We start from the raw sequence: 25,239 nt of genomic DNA on the forward strand, positions 1-25,239 counted from the left end.
TTGATAGTGGCCATGATCTGCCCCAGGTTAGAATATGCAGCGGTAGTGTGGTCCCCACACAAAAAGAAAGATATAAACAAGATTGAGAGAATACAAAGAACAGCAACCAAAATGGTCCCCAGTCTGGCAGATCTGTCATACAGAGAGAGGCTGGAAAAGCTGGATTTGCCTTCCTTAGAGGAAAGGAGAAAGAGGGGAGACATGAATGCAGTGTTCAGGACCATGGTGGGAGTAGATAAAATTGACAAAGAAGATCTGTTTTTATGGGATAAGAGAGCAACAAGAGGACACGGAATGAAATTGAAAAAGTCAAGCTGCTTGAAGGATATCAAGAAATATAGCTTTCCTTACAGAAGTATAGATTTATGGAATAGCCTGGACAGAGAGATCATCCAGTATAAAAACTGAAACGAGTTTAAAGCTAAATTTGACTTACTGAGAAACTGCGATGGGAACCCACGAGCATAGAATATTTCGTGTGTATCTCAATTAGGTATATTGGGTAAATACATAAGTACACTCAATCCTTAAGTAACACGTGGTTGAGTAACATGTTTTTGTTCTAACGCGGTCAGCATAATGAGACAAGTCATGTCAACACGCGGAAAAACTCGAGCTCATGCGGGAAGTCAGCTGGCCTGGGGACGAAAATTGAAAGCCGCGCGCTATGACGTCACCCTCTAACCTCTGGGTACATTTCCTGGGCGCATATTTCCATTCTGTATGGGTATTTATCTCAGTACCACAGCCAGCCACCTCAGCCAAACAGCCCTAGTGAGATGGGATAGGTTAGGGTAGGTTAGGTTGCTGAAATTTTGCCTGGGAAGCACAGTGGGCATATTTTCGTGAAAAACCTATGGTTAGTTTTGAAACGAATGGGCAAGCGTTGTTCCTGGCTGAGGGTTCCTGGTGGTTTTTATGAATATGCATACAGAATGGAAATATGTTTTCTGGGCAAACTCAAGGCCGAACGGTTTGACGAAATTTATGGGTTTCGGCAATTTCAGGGGACAAAATGGAACGACAGTGTATGGTACTCAGAAAAAAGAAAAAAAAAAAAATCCTTGCATTCTCGTAAGTTACAGTTCAGTTCCACATTCTTCGTTTGATTTCATGCTTCCCGACACATTTTGGACCAACTGGGCATATGGTTATCAGTCCTTTCTCATGCCTCATATAGTTCTTACCCACAATTATCATGGTTTTTGCAGTTTTAAGGAACGAAATGGAACGAAAATGTTTGCTAATTAGAGGAAAAGTTACTCTTTCGTCCATGTGTTATCGTAGCGTTCAGTTCCACATTCTTCATTCGATTTAATGCTTCCCAACACTTCCAACTAACTGAGCATACTGTTATCAATCCTTTCTCATGCTTCACCTAGTTCCACCCCACACTCATAATGGGTTTCGCAGTTTTAGGGGACGAAATGGAACGAAAATGTTTGCTAATTAGAAAAAAATACTTTCGTCTATGTGTTCTTGTTAGTGTTCAGTTCCACATTTTTCGTTCGGTTTTGTGCTTCCCAACACATTTAGGACCGACTAAGCATACGGCTATCAAGTCTTTTCTCGCGTCTCACAGACTCTACCTCACGGTCATATGGGTTTCGAGTTTTAGGAGACGAAACTGAACGAAAATGTTTGCCAATCACACACACACACAAAATACTTCTGCTCGTGTAAGTGAGCATTCAGTTTCACATTCTTCGTTCTTCTTCCTGATAGTCTCATGTTTGTCGGATTACTTCTGGGAGGTAAATAAACGTTTCATACTAAATCTGTTTCCCCTGTCGTTTTAAATTGTATTCCGCTGTCAACTTGTTTGACACATCAGGGTTACGGCGAAATTAGGGCCTGTCCTAACCTAAGTGTTTAAACTTGACCTAACCTAGCTTAACTATACCTTATAATTTAACCTAACCTAATGTAGCATCCAGTTGGGAAGTTGGGAGACGAAAATCACCTTTGAGTACATCAAGACAATCATGTTATGGCTTAAGGAACGTGATGATAAAAAGTGGGAAATTTTTCAGCAGGAAAAGGTAATTTACCACCCTGAAAATAGTCAGAAAAATACAGAAAACAAACTGGAGGAATATGAACTGAATTGGTAAGGTTCTTCCACTGCTTTAAGCGTACAAATACCAAAATGGCAAAAGAAAAAAAGAAAAACCATAGCATAAAAGAAAGCACCATCATAACGATTTGGAAGGGCAGGGAGAAGATAAAGATCGTGTGTAGGAAGTGATGCAATCCTGGCAGCTGGGAAGGTTTATATGTTGTCCTGAAACTGACTGAGAAGCTTATAGGGCGTTATGTGGAGCGTCAGAGAAAGCAAACTCTCACTTTTACCCCTTTTTACCATCTTACCCCACGTATTTACCTCCACCTATACGCACCATCAGGTAAAACACTGAAAGAGATATAACTGTTGTAATTAAAAACATCAGTGGTATTAAAAATGGCATTAACAAAAACAGAAGTTGGACTGGGTCAACACCACCTCTACTGAGTACCCTTTTGTTGATACGTAGCTCCATGGTATTTTACTCCCGCCCCCCAACCCCAAAGTTGTTGTCAAAGTTTCGCCTTCTCATATCATGTGGCCTTCGGGAGAGACATTAGGCTGTATAGTTAGACTAAAATTTACGGGTCTGGCTGTTTTAGGGAACAAAATGGAGCAAAAATGTTTGCAAACCAGAAAAAAAGTACTCTTTCATCCATGTGTTCTCCTGAGTTAGCGTTCCGTTTCACATTCTTCGGTCGGTATCGCTCTTCCCAACACATTACTCTTTGTTCGGTATTGCTCTTCCCAATACATTTCGAACTGATTGAGCAGTTTAGCCATATGTTTAGTTTATCAGAAATGCGTTGGGAAACGCGATATCAAACGAAATATGTGAAACTGAATGCTAACTCACGAGAACACACGGATTAAAGTAATTTTTTCTTGTTAGCACAAATTTTCGTTCTATTTCGTACTCTAAAACTGCCAGACCCATAAATTTTTGTCTAACCATATGGCCTAAGGTTTCTCCTGAAAGCCACATGATATGAGAGAAGGCGAAACTTTGACAACAACATTGGGGTTGGGGGATGGGAGGAAAATACCGGGGAGCTACGTATCAACAAAAGGGTACCCATCTCAACTTTTATTTTTGTTAATGCTATTTTTAATACCATTGATGTTTTTAATTACAACAGTTATATCTCTTTCAATGTTTTACCTGATGGTGGGTGCAAGTGGGGGTAATTTACGTGGGGTTAGGTGGTAAGAAGGGGTAAAAGTGAGAGTTTTGGAAAGTTGCCAGAACACATTGTACCATTATACATGTAAACATTTTGTCTGAGTGACACGGATTTGGGTACCACGGTCCTTGTCCAGTCCCTATTGCCCCATGGTACTCAAGGATTGAGTGTATTTGGAACGACTTAGACAAAACGGTGGTGCAGGAGAAAAACATTTCATGTGTGTAAAAGTAAACTAGATAAATGTGGATATGGAGACAGGACAACACAAGCATTGCTCAATTCCTGCATACTACAAATAAGTAAATACAAATAGGTAAATACACACACACACACACACACACACACACACACACACACACACACGAGAGAGAGAGAGATAAAGGGAATCTGCACACACACACACACACACAGGATTGCAGGTACGAAAGTGGTACACAAACAGGATGGAAGAAAAAGGAGGAAGGTAGTAGAACCATGTCATGACAAGTATATAAACAAGATGATAAAGTTGATGTACTCAAATTTGGATGGAATGGTATCTAAATTACTAGAGATGAATGATTATGTCAGAGAAAATGAACCACAAATAATATGCCTTACTGAAACAAAATTAACGCTAAGGATATCCAATGACATACTAAACTTAGAGGAATACAATATATGGAGAAGAGACAGAAATTTAAAAAAAGGAGGAGGAATTATAATATTAACTAAGAAAAATCTAAAAGTCAAGGAAATAAAACTAGATATACCATCACAAGTAGAACTGATTGCAGTAGAGATCGACACATCTGAAGGTAAAGTAATTGTAGCCAATTTGTACATGCCACCCAGATCAAACAAATGGGAAAGAGACGAATATGAGGACCTGGCAGAGAGTACAATTCAGAGTATAAGATCATTGCTACATAAAATGGAAGAGAAATCGGAAAGAATTATACTAACTGGGGACTTCAATACAAATATAAATTGGAATACTCTAGATATAAATAGCCAAGAAAGCTGTTGGGACCAAAAGCTCCTGGATCTCGTACAAGAGTTTTTCTTAACGCAACATGTGAGGGAAACCACCAGAAAAAGAGGACTTGATGTATCTTCAGTGCTAGATCTGATATTTACTAGGCAAAAAAATGATATTGACAGTTTAATATATCACCCTCCACTCAGCAAAAGCGATCATGCAGTACTAAATTATAACTTCAGGATAGCATATGACATAGTAAACAGCAATGCCAGTTACAAAAAGAGCCTAAACTATAAAAAGGGAAATTATCAAGACCTAAAGAAGTATTTCTTAGAAGTGGATTGGGAAAATGAGCTTAGAGGACAAGATTTAAATGCTGTATATAAAAAATTCTGTGAATTTTATGAAATAGGAGTCCAGAAGTACATCCCACAGCACAAAGAAGCAGATAAGAAAGTACAGAAATGGTTCAATACAGAATGTAAAAAATCAAAAGAAAGAAGAGATTTGTTGTGGAATAGATACAGAAGACACAATAGTGAAAGGGCGTATAATAATTACAAACAGGCAAGAAACGACTATACAAGAATAAGGAGGGAAGCCCAAAAACAGTTTGAGGAGGATATAATAAATAAAAGTAGTGATCAACCAAAGCTGTTTTACAGCAATATCAGAAGCAAAACCAAAGTAAAAGATATAATACAATCCATTACGGACGAGGGAATCACTAATACACAAGAGAAAGATATTTGTGAAGCACTAAATAAGAATTTCCAATTACTTTTTAGAGAAGAAAAAAATTTTGAGAGGGACTATGTGGAACACACATGTCCACATATACTACCAGATATACAAATAGCAGAAAAAGTAATACAGGAGGACTTAAGTAGATTAGACAGAGGAAAAGCAAGTGGTCCTGATGAAATTTCATGTTGGGTATTATGAGAATGTGCAAAGGAGTTAAGTAAACCATTATTTTTAATTTTCAAGAAATCCTTGAGTCAAGGTAAACTACCTGATATTTGGAAAAAAGCAAATATTGTCCCCTTATTCAAGAAAGGAAATAGACAAAATCCACTCAACTACCGACCAGTATCACTGACCAGTGTTGTAAGCAAGGTATTAGAAAAACTTATAAGAAAAGCTTGGGTAAATCATCTAGAAGAACACAGTATGATAACAGAAAGACAGTTTGGTTTCAGAAAAGGAAAATCATGTGTTACTAATCTGTTGAGCTACTATGACAGAGTAACAAACACAATACAGGAAAGGGAAGGATGGGTGGACAGTATCTATTTAGATTTCAAGAAAGCTTTTGACACAGTACCACACCAAAGACTTTTATGGAAACTGTACCATCAAGGAGGAATTCGAGGCAAACTGTTTTGTTGGATGCAAGACTTTCTCATAAAAAGAGAAATGAGGACAGTACTAAGAGGGAACTATTCATCATGGAAAGAAATGACTGGTGGAGTACCACAGGGTTCAATGCTGGCACCAATCATGTTTTTAGTGTATATAAATGATATAAACAGTAACACTGGAAATGAGAGCTATCTGAATATGTTTGCAGATGATGCAGAAATACAAAGGAGAATTACTAACACAGACTCTTGTAAAGAGCTACAAGAAGAATTAAATAAACTTCATGAATGGAGTAGTACATGGCAAATGGAATTCAGTGTGGACAAGTGTCATATAATCAAGTTTGGTAAAAGTGGAAAAAGACCTGATTGGGATTATAAGTTAGGAAATAAAACCCTATACACATCAGAAAGAGAGAAAGACCTAGGTGTGATTATCAATAACAGACTATCTCCGGCTGACCACATCAGCAAGAAGGTACGGAACATGTATACACTGCTTGCAAATACGAGAATAGCATTCACATACATAAATGAAGACATGCTAAGAAAGATAATAACATCATTCATTAGACCAACCCTGGAATATGCATCAGTAGTCTGGAGTCCTCATCTCAAAAAGCATATAGACAAGATCGAAAAAGTTCAAAGGGCCGCTACAAGATGGATACCAAGCTTAAGGGACCTAAGCTACGAAGAAAGACTAAATAAACTGAATCTACCAACACTACAGGAGAGAAGGAAAAGAGGTGATATGATAATGCTATATAAGTGCATATCAGGAAAGGAGAAAATAGACATAAATGATTACTTAACATATGGAGAAGCATCAGCAAGAGGACACTGCAAAAAACGGCATAAGAAGAGAGGTGATAAAGATGTAAGGAAATTCAGTTTCCCAAACAGAGCAATTGATCAATGGAATGCACTACCGAATGAAATAGTGTGTGCCAAAACAATTCACAAATTTAAGGATATGTACGATAAATATGGTTTAAGACACGGGACAGTACAAGCTTGACTCATTCCTGTAAAGATACAATTAGGTAAGAACAATTAGGTAGGTAAGAACACACACACACATGAGAGAGAGAGAGAGAGAGAGAGAGAGAGAGTAAATAAAGAAATGGCAGAAAATGTGTCCCTTGTACGAATGAGGAGATAAGGCGTGACAGCCGTCCCTCTTTTCCTCCTCTCTTGGAGAAAGAGAGAGAGAGAGAGAATAGAATAGAGGAATGGCATAGCATCCCTTCCTCCCTTGGAATGGATGAATGACGTCCCTCTTGTCTTTTATTCTCCATTCCCTCCATCCTCTAGCCCCATCACCATACCGAAGCCCTCGAAGTCAAACTCAGGCTCCAGCACCTCCACTTCCTCTGTCCACTTCTCCTCCTTCATCCATCCCTGCTGGCACGTCCAAGTCTTGCAGAATAGCAGCCACATTCTCTCTTCTGAAAATATTGTGTGATCTGTGTGATCCGGGCTTGTCTCTGCTCCTGTATGTTTCTGTTGTAGACAGCCATCACTTGGGACTTCAGATCACTCAAGGTCAATAGGATGTTGGTAGCCTCAGGCATGCGTCGTCGGCTCCTGGCTGGGAGCATCAAAATGTAGGGAAATTCGCGAAGTGTGAGACAACTCGGAAACTTTTTTCTTGTGTGAAAAATGAGGCGTCGAAGTAAAATGCGTCAAAATACGAGGAACCACTGTATATATATATATATATATATATGTATGTATGTTACCATCATCCACTCACTTGATGTAGTGCTGCCTACTTCTTCCTTAGCCTTTATCATTCTTTTTCTGTGCCTGCCCTCCTCTCTTGCTATATCTCCCATCTTTCCTCTCACTACTTATTGCTCTTCTTTCCTTTACAGGTGGCTTTACATTGAGTGACAAGCCAAATGGTTTCCCGTAAGCCAAGAAACCATTTACAATGCTGGGTGGTAACCATATAACCAACCCATACGTGCTCCCTACGTGTCAACAAGTGGGTTGGTGGAGGGTTAGTGCCCCTCCCCGTAAAACCAATAACTCAAAGTCAAATGGCTACCCATATATTATTTATGAGTGTGTTGTCCCAGATGATTGGCTGAAGAGTGTAATTGTAAATGTGTATAAAGGGAAGGGTGATGCCCTGGAAAGAGGAAATTATAGAGGTATAAAGCTTTTAGATCAGATAATGAAGGTAATGGAGAGAGTTTTTGAATGTATGATTAGAGAAAGAGTGAATATTGGTGAGATGCAGTTTGGGTTTATGCCAGGTAGGGGGACCACTGATGCCATATTCTTTGTTCAGAAGCTTCAGGAAAAATATATTGGTAGGAGAACGGATCTGTATTTTGTTTTTGTTGATTTGGAAAAGGCCTTGGACAGAGTCCCTAGAGAGGTGGTGAAGTGGGCAATGAGAAAGTTTGGCTTGGAGGAGTGGCTGGTTAGGGTGGTTATGGCTATGTATGTGGGTGCTCGCACCCAGGTAAGAGTGAATGGAGATTTGAATGATGAGTTTTCTGTGAATGTTGGTGTGTATCAGGGGTCAGTTTTGAGTCCCATGTTGTTTATCATGGTATTTGAAGCCCTTTCACGTGACTTTAGAAACAGACTCCCATGGGAGATGTATGCTGATGATTTGGTGTTGATTGCAGAGAACGAAGGGGAGGCGGAGGAAAGGTTTAGGAAGTGGAGAGATGATATGGGGCACAAGGGCTTAAGGGTAAATGCAAATAAAACAAAAGTGATGATATCTAGGGTTGGTGGCAGTACTGTCAAAGACGAGGGAGAGTGGCCGTGTGCAGTTTGCCACAGGAGCATTGGAAGTAATTCCATCTTGTGCGGTGTTTGTGATAAATGGGTGCACAAGAGATGTAGTTGTATCAGTGGTAGACTGCGAGATAATGCTGATTTTATGTGTACGGCGTGTCAGGAAGAGCAGGTAGAGATTGTCAGACGTGAAAGGATTGAACTTGCTGGTGAATCTCTTGAGTGCGTGGAAGAGTTTTGTTATTTGGGAGATATGTTGTGTGCTGGAGGTGGGGCTGGAGCTAGCTTTGTGGCTAGGGTGAGAAGTGGTTGGAAGAAGTTCAGGGAGCTCTTGCCTCTCCTGACATTGAGAGGACTCTCCGTACGTGTTAAGGTGTCTTTGCATGCAGCATGTGTTAGGAATGTAATGCTGTATGGTAGTGAGACCTGGGCAGTAAAGGAGGAGGATATTTGCCGGCTCAGACGTACAGAAATGACAGTGATTAGGTGGATGTGTAGTGCGTCCCTGCGTGCAAGGTCTGGGGGGGCCGGGATTACGATGGAAGAGTTGAGAGGTAGGATGGGACTGGAGTGTATTGGTGTTGTGATGAGGAGAGGTAGATTGAGGTGGTTTGGATGTGTGGAGAGGATGGGGGATGATAATTGGGTGAGGAAGGTGAGAAGTGTCAATACTGGGGGTGGGGTTATGAGGGGTAGACCGAGAAAGACATGGGACGAGATCATTCAGTGTGACCACAGGGTTAAGGGACTGAACTGGGAGGCAGCAGTGGCTTGTGCAGAATGGAGAGCTTCCATTAGGTGACCAAGGTTGACGCATACAAGCATGTTGGAGCCTTTAAAATGAAAAGATGAAATGATATCTATCTATCTATCTATCTATACAGGTATATATATATTCATATATACATATATATGTTTGGCCATGTGGAGAGGATGAAGGGTGAAAGACTGATGAAGAGAGTGTATGTGAGTGAGGTGGAGGGGGGGAGTGGGAGGGGGAGGCTGAGGATGAGATGGAAGAATGGGGTGGAGAGATATCTGGGAGAGGGGGGTGTGAGTTAGGAGCAGGGCAGTGAAATGGCGGGGGACAGGGCGATGTGGAGGCGATTTGTTTGTGGCCACCCCAAACGGGATTGAGGCTTCTGGCAATATATATATATAGATAGATAGATAGATAGATAGATAGATTAGATAGATAGATAGATAAATAGATATATATAATTTTAATGTTTTCCATTCATTTTGAGACAGGTGTGGCAGGCAAAGAGTGACTACACACTGCAGGATTACACAGGCTTGTATACTCTGGAGCTTATTCCCTGTACAGTTTCCGCTTCCAACTTCTCAGCCCCTTCTTCTGAACCCTTTAACTATTCTTACACTCCTTCTAATGTCTCTTCGGCCTGTATCCCTCAATCCTCTACTTCCTTTCCACTGAGCTTGGCTCTACAGCAGACGCATAGACCTGTGCCCCTGGCCTATACGCTGGACACTGATTTCGAGCTCCTCACTGACCTCGATCACTTACTTGAAGACCCTGCACAGCAGTATCACAATAAGGTGAGATCTTATAAGTCTCAGTTTGGTATATAAGCTTAGATACTATACATTTTTCTCCTAACTGCATGTTTCGCTACATTAACCCCTAACAGACGGATGACGTTATGTAATGTCTGTGCTTGAGGAGATGGAGTATCGTTACGTATTGTCCGGCCATTTTCTGTCCTAATTTATTGGTGAAATTGGATGATAAGACATTCTTGTCACCTACTGGCCTGCCCTCTACCCACCCAAACCTTGAAACCTGTGAAACAGAATTTACAAAAATAAGTTGTAGTGATTTTATTGTTCAAGTAAAATAGAATATACAAAATTTTATTGTTATAAGTGTTCAAGTAAAATAGAAAACACATACATAAGATTATGAAGACACTGAACAATGTAAAGAATGCATAAATGATAAATTTAGTGTTCAGTGGCGAAGAAAAAGAAAATGAGTGAAGAGTGTTAGCCTCGCCTCAGGCGCGCCTGATGATAAGCTGCCTGCCTGTGCTCCTCCCTCGCTCCTCCTCCTACAGCCAGCAGAGACGTATTACGACGTAAGTAACACCTCTTACCTTCATTTTTCACCCATTTTCATCAATTTATGCATGTTTAGGCTTATTCCTTGATAGTTTTATTTTTCTGAAAATATGCCACCCCTCAAGTTCATGTAATTGATAAGTCACCCACCCATAAGGGGTTAAGGAAGGGTGCTGGATAGGGACACCTTCATGCAGTAGCACTGATAAAACAAACATCTTTCGATTCCCTCTCTGTCCCCCTGAAGGAAGAACAGTGGAGTGGCTGAGAATAGCAACTTCAGCCTGCAGTCCATCAGATTCACATTTTAGATTAGCCTGGGGTAACAAGAGAAGTGGAAGCTCAAGTTCCTTAGTCACCACATGGAACTACAGTAGAACTGACAGAGTCATCTTGACTCACCCAGCTGTCTAGGCATGAGGCACTGCACAAGTACTATACCCACAGCTTTTGGTGCTGGTAGAGGGAAACGACAATTGATTCAGGTTCTGTGTATGTATAGCATGAGGTTTTGTACCACATTTTGAAATCAGCAAGGTCTAATTTAGCACACAAAAGCTTCAAGACATTTCTCTTATGTTTCCATATGTCAGTTACCCAGCATCTGTGATAGAGGAAAGATGTGTGTGACAGCTACTTATGCCACATTACTTTACAGTAGACCCTCATGGTGATAGGTGGTGTTAACCATCATACACTGACTGGATGCAGTGCTACCCATTTTTTCATTCACTTTTACCATTTTTTTTTTTTTTTTTTTTTTTTTAATGGCTGCCCTCCCTTCTTCCTATTTCTCATATCCTTCATGTCACATTTTAGTACCTTTCTTTCCACTTCAGGTGACTCTTCACAGAGTGACAAGCATAATTATTTCCTGTAACTGAAAATCATTTACAAAGCTGGATGTAAACCATACATAGTAACCACATAATGGGATGATGTAGAACCTACTATGGGGCCCCAATTAACCAGGTAGAGAGATGCAAACGCAACCTCTATCTGTGAACCATATCTCCACACTCTTCCCCATGCCTTCCTGTAGTGAGGTACTGTCTACTGCAAGGGAACATCAGTCCTACATCTTTTCTCTGCTAAATGACCTAGTGCAGTTTGTACAGCACCCCACTCGTATCCTTGACCACCTTGGAGAGAGCTCCCATAAATTTGACCTGTTCCTTACAACTAATCCTTCTGCTTACACTGTTAATCTTTTCTCTCTGTTGGGCTCCTCCAATCACAACCTTATTACCTTAACCTGTCCTATCGCTCTAATACGGCCTGTGGACCCTCCAAAGAAATGTTGATTGTGGCACTTTGGAGCTGCAGATTGGGAGGCCTTCAGGCAGTACTTCTTTGATTTTCTCTGGAATGATTATTGCTTCCATGGCCAGGAGCCATCTGAGTGTGCCTTGTGCACTACAGAGGTTATTCTCTCGGGCATGGAAACATACATTCCCCTCTCATATCCCTTGACTGGTGCAAGAAAACCATGGTTTACTCATGCTTGTTCTAATGCTGTCCATAACAAGGAGAGAGCCCATAAAAGGTACCAGAGCCAACTCATCCCTGAATCACATTGTTTTTATGTTTCTGCCCAAAATCATGATAAGTCTGTTCTTTGCTCTGGTAAAAATAATTTCATCCATACTAAATGCTCTCAACTCTCCAACTCAAATTCTTCCTGCTCCTTGTGGGACCTTGTCAAAAACCTTTCTAACAACTTTACCTCATCATTCTTCCCTCGTCTTTTCTACTCTGATGGCTCTGTAGCTATTTCTTCTACTGATAAAGCAGATCTCTTCACTCAGACCTTCTCCTCCAATTCCACCTTAGATGATTCCACTGCAGTTCCTCCATCACTTCTCCCCTCTGACTTCCTCATGGCTGACATTAAAATATCTTCAGCTGATGTATTTTCTCCCATCACTGGCCTCAATACTAACAAGGCATATGAGCCTGATGGGGTCCTCCTGTTGTCCTCAAGAACTGTGCTTCTGTGCTTACATCCTGCCTAGGTAAACTCTTTTGGCTTTGTCTGTCAACTTGTACGTTTCCTTCTTGCTGGAAGTTTGCTCTCATTCAGCCAGTCCCAAAGAAGGGTGACCATTCTCAACCCTCTGACTATCACCCAATTGCTTTAACATCCTGTGTCTCAAAAGTTTTTGAGTCTGTCCTTCACAGAAAAATTTTAAAGCATCTTTCCTCTCATGACCTTTCTGATTGTCAGTATGGGTTCCATTAGGGACACTCCATTGGTGATCTTACCTACCTTTCAGACTCCTGGTCATCCTCCTTTCGGGACTTTGGCGAAAGCTTTGCTGTTGCACTTACTTGACATCTCAAAGATTTTTGATCGAGTCTGGCTTAAATTTTTAATTTCCAAACTGCCCTCTTATGGCTTCTATCCTTCTATCTGTGCCTTCATCTATAGTTTCCAATATGGTCTTTCTGTAGCTGCTGTTGTAGATGGCCACTGTTCTCCTAGCTCAATCGATAGTGGTGTTCCTCAGGGCTCTGTCCTATCACCAACTTTCTTCCTTTTATTCATCAATGACCTTCTGAGCTGTACATCTAACCCTGTCCACTCATATGATGATTCCACCCATCACCTTTCCATTCGGTTCTGGCAATGTCCATCTCAGCAGTTACTTCAACAAACAAGGGATGAGGCTGTGGCACACCTAATGCCTGACTTGGCTCGTATCTCTGACTGGGGTAAAAGTAATCTTGTTTTTAATGCATGAATGCCTCAGTTCTTACACCTATCAACTCGACAGAATCTTCCACAGGAGTTCCCACTAATATTTAATGATATCCAGCTTAATCCTGCATCATCCCTAAACATGCTTGGGGTTTCATTTTCTCGGGACTTATCTTGGAAATATCAACTCGACAGAATCTTCCACAGGAGTGCCCATTAATGTTTAATAATATCCAGCTTAATCCTGCATCATCCCTAAACATACTTGGGGTTTCATTTTCTCAGGACTTATCTTTAAAAGACCATATTACATCTCTTGTAAAATCTGTATCCAAGAGATTAGGTGTGCAAAGCTGACTCCATGCCTTCTTTACCCCTGCACAGTAGTTGACTTTATACACGGGTTTTATTCCCCCCTGTATAGAGTACAACTCTCATGTGTGGGTAGGCTCCCCACATACAGCTCTTCTCAATAGGGTGGAGTCAAAGGCTTTTCACCTCATCAACTCTCCTCCTCTTACTGGCTCCCGTCAATCTCTGTCTCTGTCTCACTGTTGCATCTTTATCTCTTTTCAGTCGCAATTTCAATGGTCACTGCTCCTCTGAACTGTCTACTTGCATCCCTCCACCTCTACGATGGACATTTAGCATGCGTCTAGCAACAAACTCTCATCCCTTTTCAGTCCAGCTCTCTAATGCAAGAGCAAACCGTTACTCCCAGTCTTTCATTTATGCAACAGGTCAACTCTGGAACTTCACCCTCTGTCTGTATTTCCTACTTCATATGATCTCCAGTCTTTCAAACACAGTATGTCCATGCATCTCAAAATGAACGGTTCTTGAATTTGGCTCTCCTTCGTATTGTTTTTGTTTTTTTCTTGGAAGGAATGGTTTGCGGGCTCCTGGCCTTTGGTTCCTTCTTCTTTGCACAAAAAAAAAAAGTCCACTTCACAGGATGGACCTGCATGGGTAATTGCTTGCCTGCAGTTGATGGGTCTGCTAAGCCAGACAGACCAGGGTTATTTAGCAGTAACAATAATAGACCTTTCTTTGGCATGGTTGGTGTATCATGAGAAATGACTGCAATTTTTCAGTGCACAAATAGTGCCATAAGAACCATTATTTTGTGCTGTTGCATCTAAAAAATAAATAAATAAATAAACTTTTCCCCAAGCCTCCATTTTGACTCTCTTGAAGGTTACACCCCCACCAAACATGTGCATAAAAACAGTGATCATCATTAGGCATAAGAAGTAGTGAATGAACAAGAATATGATGATGATAAATGGGCAAAGGTGAAATTTTAACTCACTTCTAACCTGTCAAGAGCTGAGGCTAGATCTTAAAGCCTCCAAAGTCACTTCTCTGCTTTGTCAGTGTTGAGCATTTTGAATGTCATCATGAAAGAATTGTATACCAATCACATATTATGCCGTGCAAAATTGTATTGGTTGTCATGCAATTAGAGTTGAGGCAGAGGTGGATAGTGCCGTGTGTGGAGTAGCAGGAGAATCACGAGGTGTGGAACCTGTCTCAGGAGAGCTGGGGTGCAGAGGCAGCATGTGGCTTGGTTGGAGCAGGGACAGGAATTGTTACCAATGATGAGATAGAATGGGCTGGCATAATACCAAGCAAGATATCAGGCTGGAAGGAAGGACCTAAGGGGTCTTGTGCAGCATGGGGGAGGAGAAGTCCATGTTAGGTGAGAGTGATGACGATGGGGCTTGGAAGAAAGGGCAGGGTGGAGCAGCACCACTGATTGTGGGGTTGGGTGGGAGGACACAACAATTGTTCACTCAACTTCACTTCGTTCAGTCGTAGATTCACCACCAGATGTTCCAGCAAGATTATTCAAAGCTGAAAGCAGTTGCTGACTACCACTGCATAGGTAAGGCCATCCTGGACAGGCCGGGAAAGTGACTGGAAGCAGTAGGTGTTGTCAAGGGGTTAGAGCTACCTGTAGGAGGAATGTGTATGGAGGGATTGAGGGCACACAGATGAGTGTTGACATCAGACTGGGTCGAAGGGTCACCTCTGATGGCATCATGGATGGCAAGTGCCTGCCGGTAGACTGGACAAATGTGGGAGATAACTGGGTGTCCAACACTGCAGAAAAAGCAGTAGGGGTCAATGGGGACTTGCACTGATGGAACCTAGTACAACAAGAGCTTCTAACTCTGTTCTTGCAGGAGATTGTACTATGCCTGAAGTAATGGTATGTATAGCACCTTAGGATGGGAAAAATGTAAGTCCTATAGAGTAGCATGAGACTTAACGCCTAGGAAATGCAATTCGATTGACTGAACTTCCCTGAAAACCTGTACAGTATATGGAGCCAATTTTTTTACCCTTACAGAAGTAAAAAGCTTTATGCCCAAGGTTTAGAGCCAGAATTTACATACCTATTTCTGCAACCAGAGCATTTTAGACCAACTGGTTCATGAGCTATAGCCCATCAAAGTTGAAAAAAGTTACCCTTCCAGGCAGGGCGACTCCAGTTTTCTATGCGTTCCCACCCCATTCTTCCCCTCCCATGACCTTCCTCACCCACTCCCATCACCCCCCCTCTCTTCATTCCTTCTCCCCCCTCCCCCCTACCCTCACCCTTCAGAATTTTCCAGCTTTTTTTTTTTTTTTTTTTTTTTTTTTCCCCCCCCAAACAATAGCATGCACAATAATTATGTCGGCATTCCACATTCACTTCCAACACCCTTCTCCCTCAACACTTCTCCCCTCCCCACCTTCCCTTCCCATATCCCCTTCCCTCATAGCTATGTAGCTGTCCAAATAAAAAAGAATTGAGCAAAAGCATGCAAAATCTTTTTCTTGGTGTTACTCACACACTCAGCACCCTCTCCCCTCACCCCTTCCCCCCCATCCCCTCCCCTCAGAGCTATCAAATCAAGTAGCTGTAAGAACTTCAAGGGGAAAAAAAAGCCAGTGCTACTGCCCACCTCCCTTACCTCCACCCCTCAGAATTTTCCAGCTCAATTTTTTTTCAAACAACAGCATGCACAATAATTATTTTGGTGTTCCTTGCTCACTCCCAACACCCTTCCCCCCCAACACTTCTCCCCTCCTCACCCTCCTTCCCCCTGTCCCCTTCCCTCATAGTTGTGTACCTGTTAAAATAAAAAACATACATGAAAAAACATACATTCAGTGTTTCATGCATTGGTGAATGCAGTTACACAAAACAATAATCTGGTACTGAATGAAAACATGCAACATGAATAGTAACAATGATGTATAATACTCTAGGTGGGGGGGGGGGAGGCCTGGAGGGGTGGTACAGGGGTATAGAGGTGGGAGACAGACACCACAAGACGAAGAGGACAGGCACAGAGGGAGTACAAGGGTGTGGAGGGTGAGTAGGACTCAGTGGGCTTTTCTTCAATGGAACATTCGAGTTTTCATTTGAATCACTCCTACCTTCGATGCTTTTTTGCCCAGTATTGTCTTTGGCTGTGTGCTTTCAGGAGACTCGTCTCTCCACTTCCCCTATTTCAATTTGAAATGAACCAACCAGAAGTTTGGTTATATACCTTGATTAGTCCTGCTTCAGTCTGTTTCTGCTGCAAGTGTTCAGCATTGTAAACAACATAAGGACTAAGGTACTTTCCACTGACAATGATGGAGAGCATCATGGATGTTGAGCCCTTCATTGTATTCATGATACGCTCTGTGTGCTTTATACCATGCCAGAATACAGTCTCTGGAGCTTTCCCTTAGGATCATCTGTGATGTTGGTTTCGTCACAGTTAATGATATTTGCAGGAGGTACTTCCGTAATGGTACGGCCACATCAGACACAACAAGTGGGGAGACTTGAGTAGGCAGGGATGAAGCAACACGATAAAACTCGCTAAATCCTATGTGGGTGACCACACTGAATGAGCAGGAAGGTTTGTTGCTCCGCTCACCCTCCATGCTCGTCAGTGTGTGATGCAGCATGTTCTAAAATGTTGTACACTGCCTAGCAACATCCCCAGGCATGTCTGCATCGATGAACAGCTTCTGGCTATCTGTTGCGTTCGAGGTTGGCACTTCATATTTGGACAGGCATCGCATTGATGCTTACCTCACTATTCATTGATTGATGCCACCTCCCCACTTGTTGTGTCCAGTTTTGCCGCAGCCTAAGGCTCTCTTCTAGCTTTTTAAAGTAGGCCACTATGACCTCTTCATAGAGAGCAGCCTGCTTCCTCAAAATATTTTGGCATATCCTGGAGAACACAAAGTATTTATGTCTCTTCAGGAAGCCAGGTACCCAGTCTGTACCTGGGAAAGTATCCATAAAATCCACAATGTCATGTCTACAGCTGCCCAAATAGTACTTGATGAAGTAGCAGCATATAAACTGACCCAAAGTGCCAAATCAAACTGCCCCAAGGAACTGAGTCAAATAGCCCCATTAGTCTAATCATAATGTAAACTAACAGTGGCATACATGGGGGGGGCCACTCAGCCATGGCCCCCCCCCCCCACCCTTTTGTCCCAGTAGACCTGCATGTCTGCAGATCTAAGTATGTATACAAGTAATCAATGAATTCAGTCGTAAAAATAGGCTGCTTGATTTCAAATGATCATCTCTCACACTACTCTTGTAAGTAAGCTCTCTCTCACTCACTCAATCTCTCTCTCTCTCTCTGTCATTAATGCAAATTTTAGTTTAATTTTTTAAATGTTTCATATAAAAATGAACATTGCAACTTCCAGGAATGAAGGAATCAACAATTATTTATTATGATCTAGCAGTTATGTTATACATACTGGGTACTGTAGAATTCCTTAATTAAATATTTTTCAAACAGCTCATTATTGTTTTAGCCAAGATGCATAAGCTTCTTTATAATGTTTTGCCACTGAATATCAAATTAGTGCAATATATCCCTCCTGAGGCCTCAAAATGCCCCTAAAAATGCTTGATTTTCAAAAAATTTCCTGGGGGAGCTTAGTGCCCCCCCCCCCAGAGCCCCCAGCTGTAGAGGCTCACTTTGGTCCCCCCCCCCCCCAGAAAGATTCCTGGATTCATACCTGTGGCCTCCTCCTTTCCAAGGACCTATATACACCACTTTAAACTAAAGCAACTAACTTACTTGGGTAGGTTGACAAACATCAGTGACACTTAGCCTGTTATTATATATCCAAGGGACAGCAGAAGAAAATACAATAGGATCCCCCACAAACTGGAAAAAGATGCCACTGCTCGTCAGATAACAATGTAAAATGCAAAAGTGTGGTCAACATGAATTACCCTTTATTATACAATTTTTGTGTTCCTTACCAACCAACAACGCTCCAGGCCAGGATGGAATTCCTGCAATTGTTTTAAAAAAATGCCCCCACAACTTGCTTGTGTTCAAGCCAAATTATTCAGACTGTGCATACGTACTTCCTCATTCCCTAATTCTTGGAAAGAAGCCAATATCCACCCAATTCCAAAAAAAAAAGGAAGTTCCTCTGACCCCTCTGATTACAGACCGATAACTATCTCATCATCTCTTGGTAAAGTATTTGAAATCATAATGAATAAGCACATAGTTTAACATCTTGAATCCAGTAACTTAGTGGTAGATAGTATTGTTTTCACCACGAAAGTTCCAACATTGATATATTTAATCTCTTGACTCACACCATCCATCATTCAATTGACCAACATGAAGAAACTCATGTAGTAGCCCATGATATTTCAAAAGCTTTTGACAAAGTGTGGCAGAATTCCCTGCTATCCAAACTCTTTTGCAATGCACTGACATCATTCTTACTCCGTTTTCCTCATGTCACAGTGACAAAGATAAGATTAGATGATTTATATTCCAATTTTCACTCAGTTAACACTGACATGCCACAAGGATCAGTTCTAGCTCCAACCCTATTCCAAATTCATATTAATGATCTTTTATCTGTCACCTGTAATCCTATCCATTCATATGCAGATGATTCAGTGTTTCACAGTTCATTCAAACACCCATTCACAAAGTTTAATAACTGTCACTCACAACTCAGTACAGCCATCTCCATAAATCAAGACTCATCTAGGATCACTGACTGGGGACAAAATAACCTTGTCTCACTTAATGCTGGTAAAACCAAATACAGCAAACTTTCACATAACGCATGAATATTGTCCCCGGAAGGTACTGCTTTATGAGATTTTCACATTATAGGGCTACATGTTTACATGTTAAATGGATATGTCAATGCTAGTTGTTCTGGTTATTATTTTCATGATCTGCTTCTTTCTTTTCTTCCTGTCTTTCTTAGTATCTCGACAGTAGCTCAAGATGTGATGCAAGAAGTTAGAGCTCATTCTGATCTGTTTGTCATCTTTTTATCACCATAGTCCTGGCAAGCTAAGGAAGAGGTGAGACAGAGGTATGGGCCTGGGGAAACCATCTACGGCAGAGTGTGGTGGCAAGCAGGGCAGAACCTCCCACCATCATACACTCTAACTATACAAAGAGTCTACATTTGCACAGGGACTGAGGGGTAAGTGTGAGGTAGTGTACAGTAGAGTAGAAAAAAATTATATACCAAGGATTTATATGCAGATAGGTTATGCATGCAAAACTTCGTTTCATTTGCTTCATTTATAAAGGCTCCAGCATGCTTGCAAGCATTGGCCCTGGACACCTAATGGTGACTCTCCATGCTGCTTGATCTCTGGCAGCCTCGCAATACAGTCCCTTATCCCTGACATCACACTCTGTGACCTCGTCCCAGGTCTTTTTCGGTGTGCCTCTTGCAGCCCCACCACCAACGTTCACACTTCTCACTTTCTGCACCCAGTTGTCATTCCCCACCCACTCAGGATGTCCAAACCATCTCAGTCTACCCCTCCTCATCACAACACCAATACACATTAGTCCCATCCTTCCTTTCAACTCTTGGGTTGTAAACCTAGCCCCCCCTCAGACCTCACGTTCAAGGACACTCTGCACATTCACATAATCATTGTCATTTCTGCATGCTTGAGCCTACATATATCCTCTTCCTTCACTGCCCAGGTCTCACTACCATACAACAGCATTACACTCCCGACACATGCTGCATACAGAGGTCCCTAAGCACAGAGAGAGAGAGCCCTCTCAATGTTAGGAGAGGCAACAGCTCCCTGAACTTCTGGCCACTCATTACTCTAGCCCCACCTCCAGCACAGAACGTGAGGATGACAAATTAACGTCTTAGAGAACATGACTAACATGATAGCTGAAAGAAGATTATGCAGAGGTTTGTATCAAACCTGTAGTAAGCAAGGTAAATGAGAAAAAATGAAAGTGAATATGAAATTAAGCAGTGCCACTTGAATACAGGGTATAAGCTAAAGACAGCGAAGAGGTACTCTTAGTGAAAATTTATGAAGAATGCATTATATGCCTCACAAATGGAATGCTGTCTTTTTGTGTACCGCCAGATTTTAAAAAAAAAGGGAATACCAGTACAACTTTTGTCATTCCACACCACATGTAGTTTATTCATCCATTTTTCCCCTTGTCAACTCTTATTTCTTCATCTTCCATACCTTGCATATCTGCCTTACAGTGACTGGTCTGAACTCCTGCAAGGCCAATTCTGTTTAAGGTCATTTACCTTCCCTGAGTTTTTTATTTATAATCATTGTAACGTGTACCTTATATGAGGCTTGCAGCTTGGTCTTTGCAGACCTTCATTGTGCCTCATACAAGGTCTGCAGCTCAGCAAGGGCTAAAAAGATCTCCCTCACTTCACAGTCATGGTGCTGCAAATGGGTATTGCCTGTCTTGCGGTACTCCACAGGGATGAAAATAAGCTTTTGACTGTGCAGAAACCTATTTTTTTATCATTAAATTGTGTTAAGTACCAAACATACACTATCTCTGATAGCCTGGTATGTTGTACATGAATCCCAACTTCCCATCAACCAAACTCTGTTTGTTTCTTCACAGAAATTCTTTTGTTTTTCCACCCATGAATCTGTGAGTTTTCTTTCAGATATATACCAACGTATGACCCTACTGGTGAGGTGTATCGAGAAGGGCCACAGTATGGCTGCATTGAACCCTCACCCCACCTTAGGCATACATTCCTAATACTGGTGAGTAAATATCTTGGCAGGTTAGTACTAGAGGACTGGTGTTCTCCCAAGATGTCTGTGTAATGTTTTCAATTTTCATGATAGGTTTTGTTTAACTCATAAAATAGTATCATATATTTACAGTGCAGTGGGGTCTCCCTGTATGCGGGATCTCAGTATGCAAAACACCTAATATGCGAACTCAACTCAAGAAAAATAATTTTTTTAATATGCAAAATGCGATTCCAAATTGCCAGTATGTCATCTGAAAGCAAGGGGGAAACAGTGCTTCTGCTCAAAATGGTAATATCCAAAGCCACCACCAGATGGCTGACCATTTTCCCATCCTTCCCTCCTTCATGGCATCTCTTAAGTCAAGTCTCAAGACCCAGTCTGTGTCTGCAGTGCTCGCATACTTTGGTGTTTTTAACATTGTGCAAGACAGGCTCATGCTCACCTGTTACATCATGGCCCCACTGCTTCATTCCGAGAATAAGAGGATCACTTTGGAGCTGAAAATGAAGATTATAGCATTAAATAAGTAAGGTAAAAGGAACTCAAACATTGGACATGAACCTGGCTTAGGTGAACTGACAGTGAGGAACATTCTCAAGAACAAGGAGCAGATTTTACGAACCGTCAAGGCATATGGAGGCCAGCAAGTGGACATGTGCAGTAAGGTTCCCAATCCTGCAGTTATACAAATGGAGAGCTACCAAGCACACTACATTCACAGGTCTGTTATCTTTCTTTGGGCAAAAGTCTTTCTTAAAATGATAGTCAATGATGGGGAATTACTGTAAGTGACAAAGATAGGGTGAGGTGTCAGCCATATACATTTATTTCCATTGATTCATTGGTTTCTAATCTGTGAAATTTTCAATATGTGGCACATTTTGTGAACCAAATTCCTGCATTTTGGGAGACCCCACCGTATCTGTTGATATAGTAAATACTGCACAGTGGTCTTGCATCCAAAACATGTTTCTTAATAGACACTCAAAATACAATATTTACCTTAAAAAAAAAAAAAAAAAATAGTTTAGTAAAGAAAACTTTTATTAGTATGGTTTGTTTCCACAGATGTGCATGAAAATTGAGTTTTTATATTTATTTAATTATTCATTATTTTTTATTTGAGGGGTGGGGGGAGGGGTGGGGAGGGGGTCCATTATTCTGGGAAGTTGAGAGGTGCCACAGCCAGTTAGAACATGCATTGGCCATGAGATGTGACATCACCAAGTGACTATCTCCTTGTGCTTGATGGCATGCAAATACCATAATACTGTAGCATGTTAGTCAGTATCATTGTTTTGTTTTTCCTACCAGATTACAAGTTTGTGCATTTGCCTGTCATTGTTTGCAACATTTTAGGGATTATTTTGCCCTAAATTAGAGTTTTGTCTGATCTAAATAATTTTCTCCATAAGGTTTATTATTTGTTCTGTACAGCAGTGTTGTCTCATCTAATTACCATGCTGGACACAAGGCCACTTTACAATTTTCTTAAAATTTATTCAGTACTAGCAGTGTCTTGATATACTTGGGTACTGAAGATGAAGACTCTGATAATACTTGGCACATGTGGTTGATTCTCTGTTAAGTACAGATCTCTGGTATTGCAACCATTATTTTAGCCTATGTGATCTTTTCATTGAAACGTATGAAGGTGCAGGTTAATCTTTTAATACAGAAAGGATTACCGTGTCTTTTTGTCACTTTTCCACACCACCTAATGAGATTGCAAAACAGGAATTTCATTCATTCTTTCATTCATCATCTAATCCAGTGTTTCCCCATGAGGAGCATAGGAGTCCAGGGCTAGGCAGGTTGGTCCTGACATTTAAGATGAGAGTGACCAACCTCACTCATCCCGGAGTGGCATTATGTGAGCAGTAAACCCCAACCTCTCCTTGGATATAAACCTGCACTGGCTCAATCCAATAGGAGCACCTCAATTACCCACTAAACCACCAGGCGCCATAATTTGGTTATATGGTTACCACCCAGCATAGTAAATGGTTCCCTGGTGTAAAGGAAACCATTTGGGATGTCACTCAGTGTAGATTGACAGAAGGAAGAAGAAAGAATGAAGGAAAGAGAAACAGAAGAGGAAGCATGGATAGAAGGAAGGAGGAGAGGAAAGGGCAGTCACCTGAGAGCAGCACTGCATTGAGTGCGTGGATGGTGAGTGCCCCCACCTACCACAAATTTTATTTATATATATATTTTATTTGCCAGTTTCTAGTGGGTTGTACCAGAATTGTGATAAGGCATTAATCAGTTCATTTTGAGTGTCCTTTCCAGTGATATCAATTTATACCTATATTCCAGTAAATTACAGCTAGAAGTTTGCTCATATTTTTTTCCACCCACCTTGCGGGTGACCTGAACATTATTACCACCAAGACTAGAGCACACTATCAGCTGGAGAGGATTCATTTGACACTTCATTTGTCAAAATCAGTCCATAATTGCTGCCTGTAAAGCACAAATGAATGGATGGTTGGACAGATGGAAAGCTTTCATTGTATCTTAGCCATCCAAAGCTCTGGATTTTGTCTTGGGGAATAAAGCAATATAACCAGCCAACCAGTTAATATTGTCAAGGCTCTTAAGGACCAGACTCTGGTTACTTATATTGTAGAGGAACATTCTCTCCTGTGAATCTGCCTAACTGCTTACTATGTTTTATGGATTCAAGTAAACCCTTAAACCTGCATGTTTGATTGAAAGTACAGTGGAATCTCCTGCATCGCAGTTTTATGAGACTGAGCACATGCCGCGATTTGAGAATTCCATGAGTTAGAAATAACTAATCTTATGGGGAAAATTACTTATGGGTCTGTCATACTGGAAAAGTTGCCCCCATGCCCACAAGCCTACATCAAACTGGTCACCAGTGAATACAAACAGCCTGGAAAAGATATTAGTATAACGTATTTAATGGGAATGGACAATATTGTAAGACTATTACCTGACTTTGACTGACGACTTTGTTTGAATGGACGGGGGAGGGGGGAGGAGTCCTGAGGCTTGAGGCAGACTACTGCCTCTCAGCACAAGGCAAGTGTGCTGCTGCCTCATGTTGCCTCTGTGCTGCTTCCTCCTCAAGAACCCCTCTAAGTCCAGTGTGGAGACAACGGAGGCGGTGTTGTCGTCACTCTTAGCTGCCTCCCTGTTGTCGTAAGAGCCATCAGTTTGTATTGAGATTAATTCTTTACCAAATGAGTGCAGTTTTTCCATATTTTCTGTTGGAATGGGTATTTCACAGGTTACCTGTTAATACTCCTGCATTGCCACAGCTACTGGGCATTTTTATAAACTTACCTCTGAAAGCTATGAATGAGGATTTGGAATGCATGATACTGTACACTGACACGTCCAGTTGGAGCGATGGTTGGTACACATCGCAGTCAGTTGGAGAGATCGTCCATAAACACGCCACGGGTGACCTGCCTGCTTCCTTAAATACCCCAAAATTGGTATCTTTTGCTTTGTTCCACTCACTTCTTGCAGTCACAATTCAGCAGTTAACTATCTGTGCTACATATGTACCATATTTACTTAACCTGAGATCGTTAAGTTTGTTGTAATATAGGTGGAATTGCCGCCCGTTTGGTAAAGAATGACCTCGTTGAGTCTGTAATGGTTGGCAACTTTGGCTTTCTTCTCACTGCCATCAATCCTCCTTATTACATCTAACTTTTGGGTGTAAGTTAATGTTGGCATTTTCTTCTTCCCCTCCCTTAAAGAAGTTATAAGCTTAGGAGGGTTACGATTGGCCATGGTAACACTGGGCAGGCAGAGGAAACAAGGGGGGGGAATCCTCATAAACCACATCGGAACCACACCTTAAAAACGGGGAGATAGTGCATTGAGCTGGGTGCCAGGGTGTCAAGTGCACACGTCCTTCATGCTTGGTGTGGGAGGGAAGCACTGTGCTTGGCTTATAATAAGTGCTATGCTTGAATATGATTGGTTTAGTAATTGCCATGGCAGACTATGACTGGTTTATGCCTGAGTAGACATGCGGGCTGGAGGTAATGGTAACGTG

At 41.5% G+C, this 25,239-nt stretch overlaps 1 protein-coding gene across 1 annotated transcript in view; it reads left to right on the forward strand.

Annotated features, from left to right (window-relative positions):
* Window positions 1-25,239, forward strand: part of LOC145413828 (extracellular matrix organizing protein FRAS1-like) — a 596,816-nt gene that overhangs the window by 538,675 nt on the left and 32,902 nt on the right. Inside the window, exons 48-50 of the mRNA XM_080283490.1 lie at window positions 9,595-9,923; window positions 19,505-19,618; window positions 21,101-21,203. Coding sequence (XP_080139616.1) covers window positions 9,595-9,923; window positions 19,505-19,618; window positions 21,101-21,203 — 546 coding nt within the window. The remainder of the gene's footprint in view (window positions 1-9,594; window positions 9,924-19,504; window positions 19,619-21,100; window positions 21,204-25,239) is intronic.

The sequence above is a fragment of the Coenobita brevimanus genome, chromosome 97 (assembly GCF_032717465.1).
Source record: "Coenobita brevimanus isolate Jiangsu-jjx chromosome 97, ASM3271746v2, whole genome shotgun sequence".
NCBI lineage: Eukaryota > Metazoa > Arthropoda > Malacostraca > Decapoda > Coenobitidae > Coenobita > Coenobita brevimanus.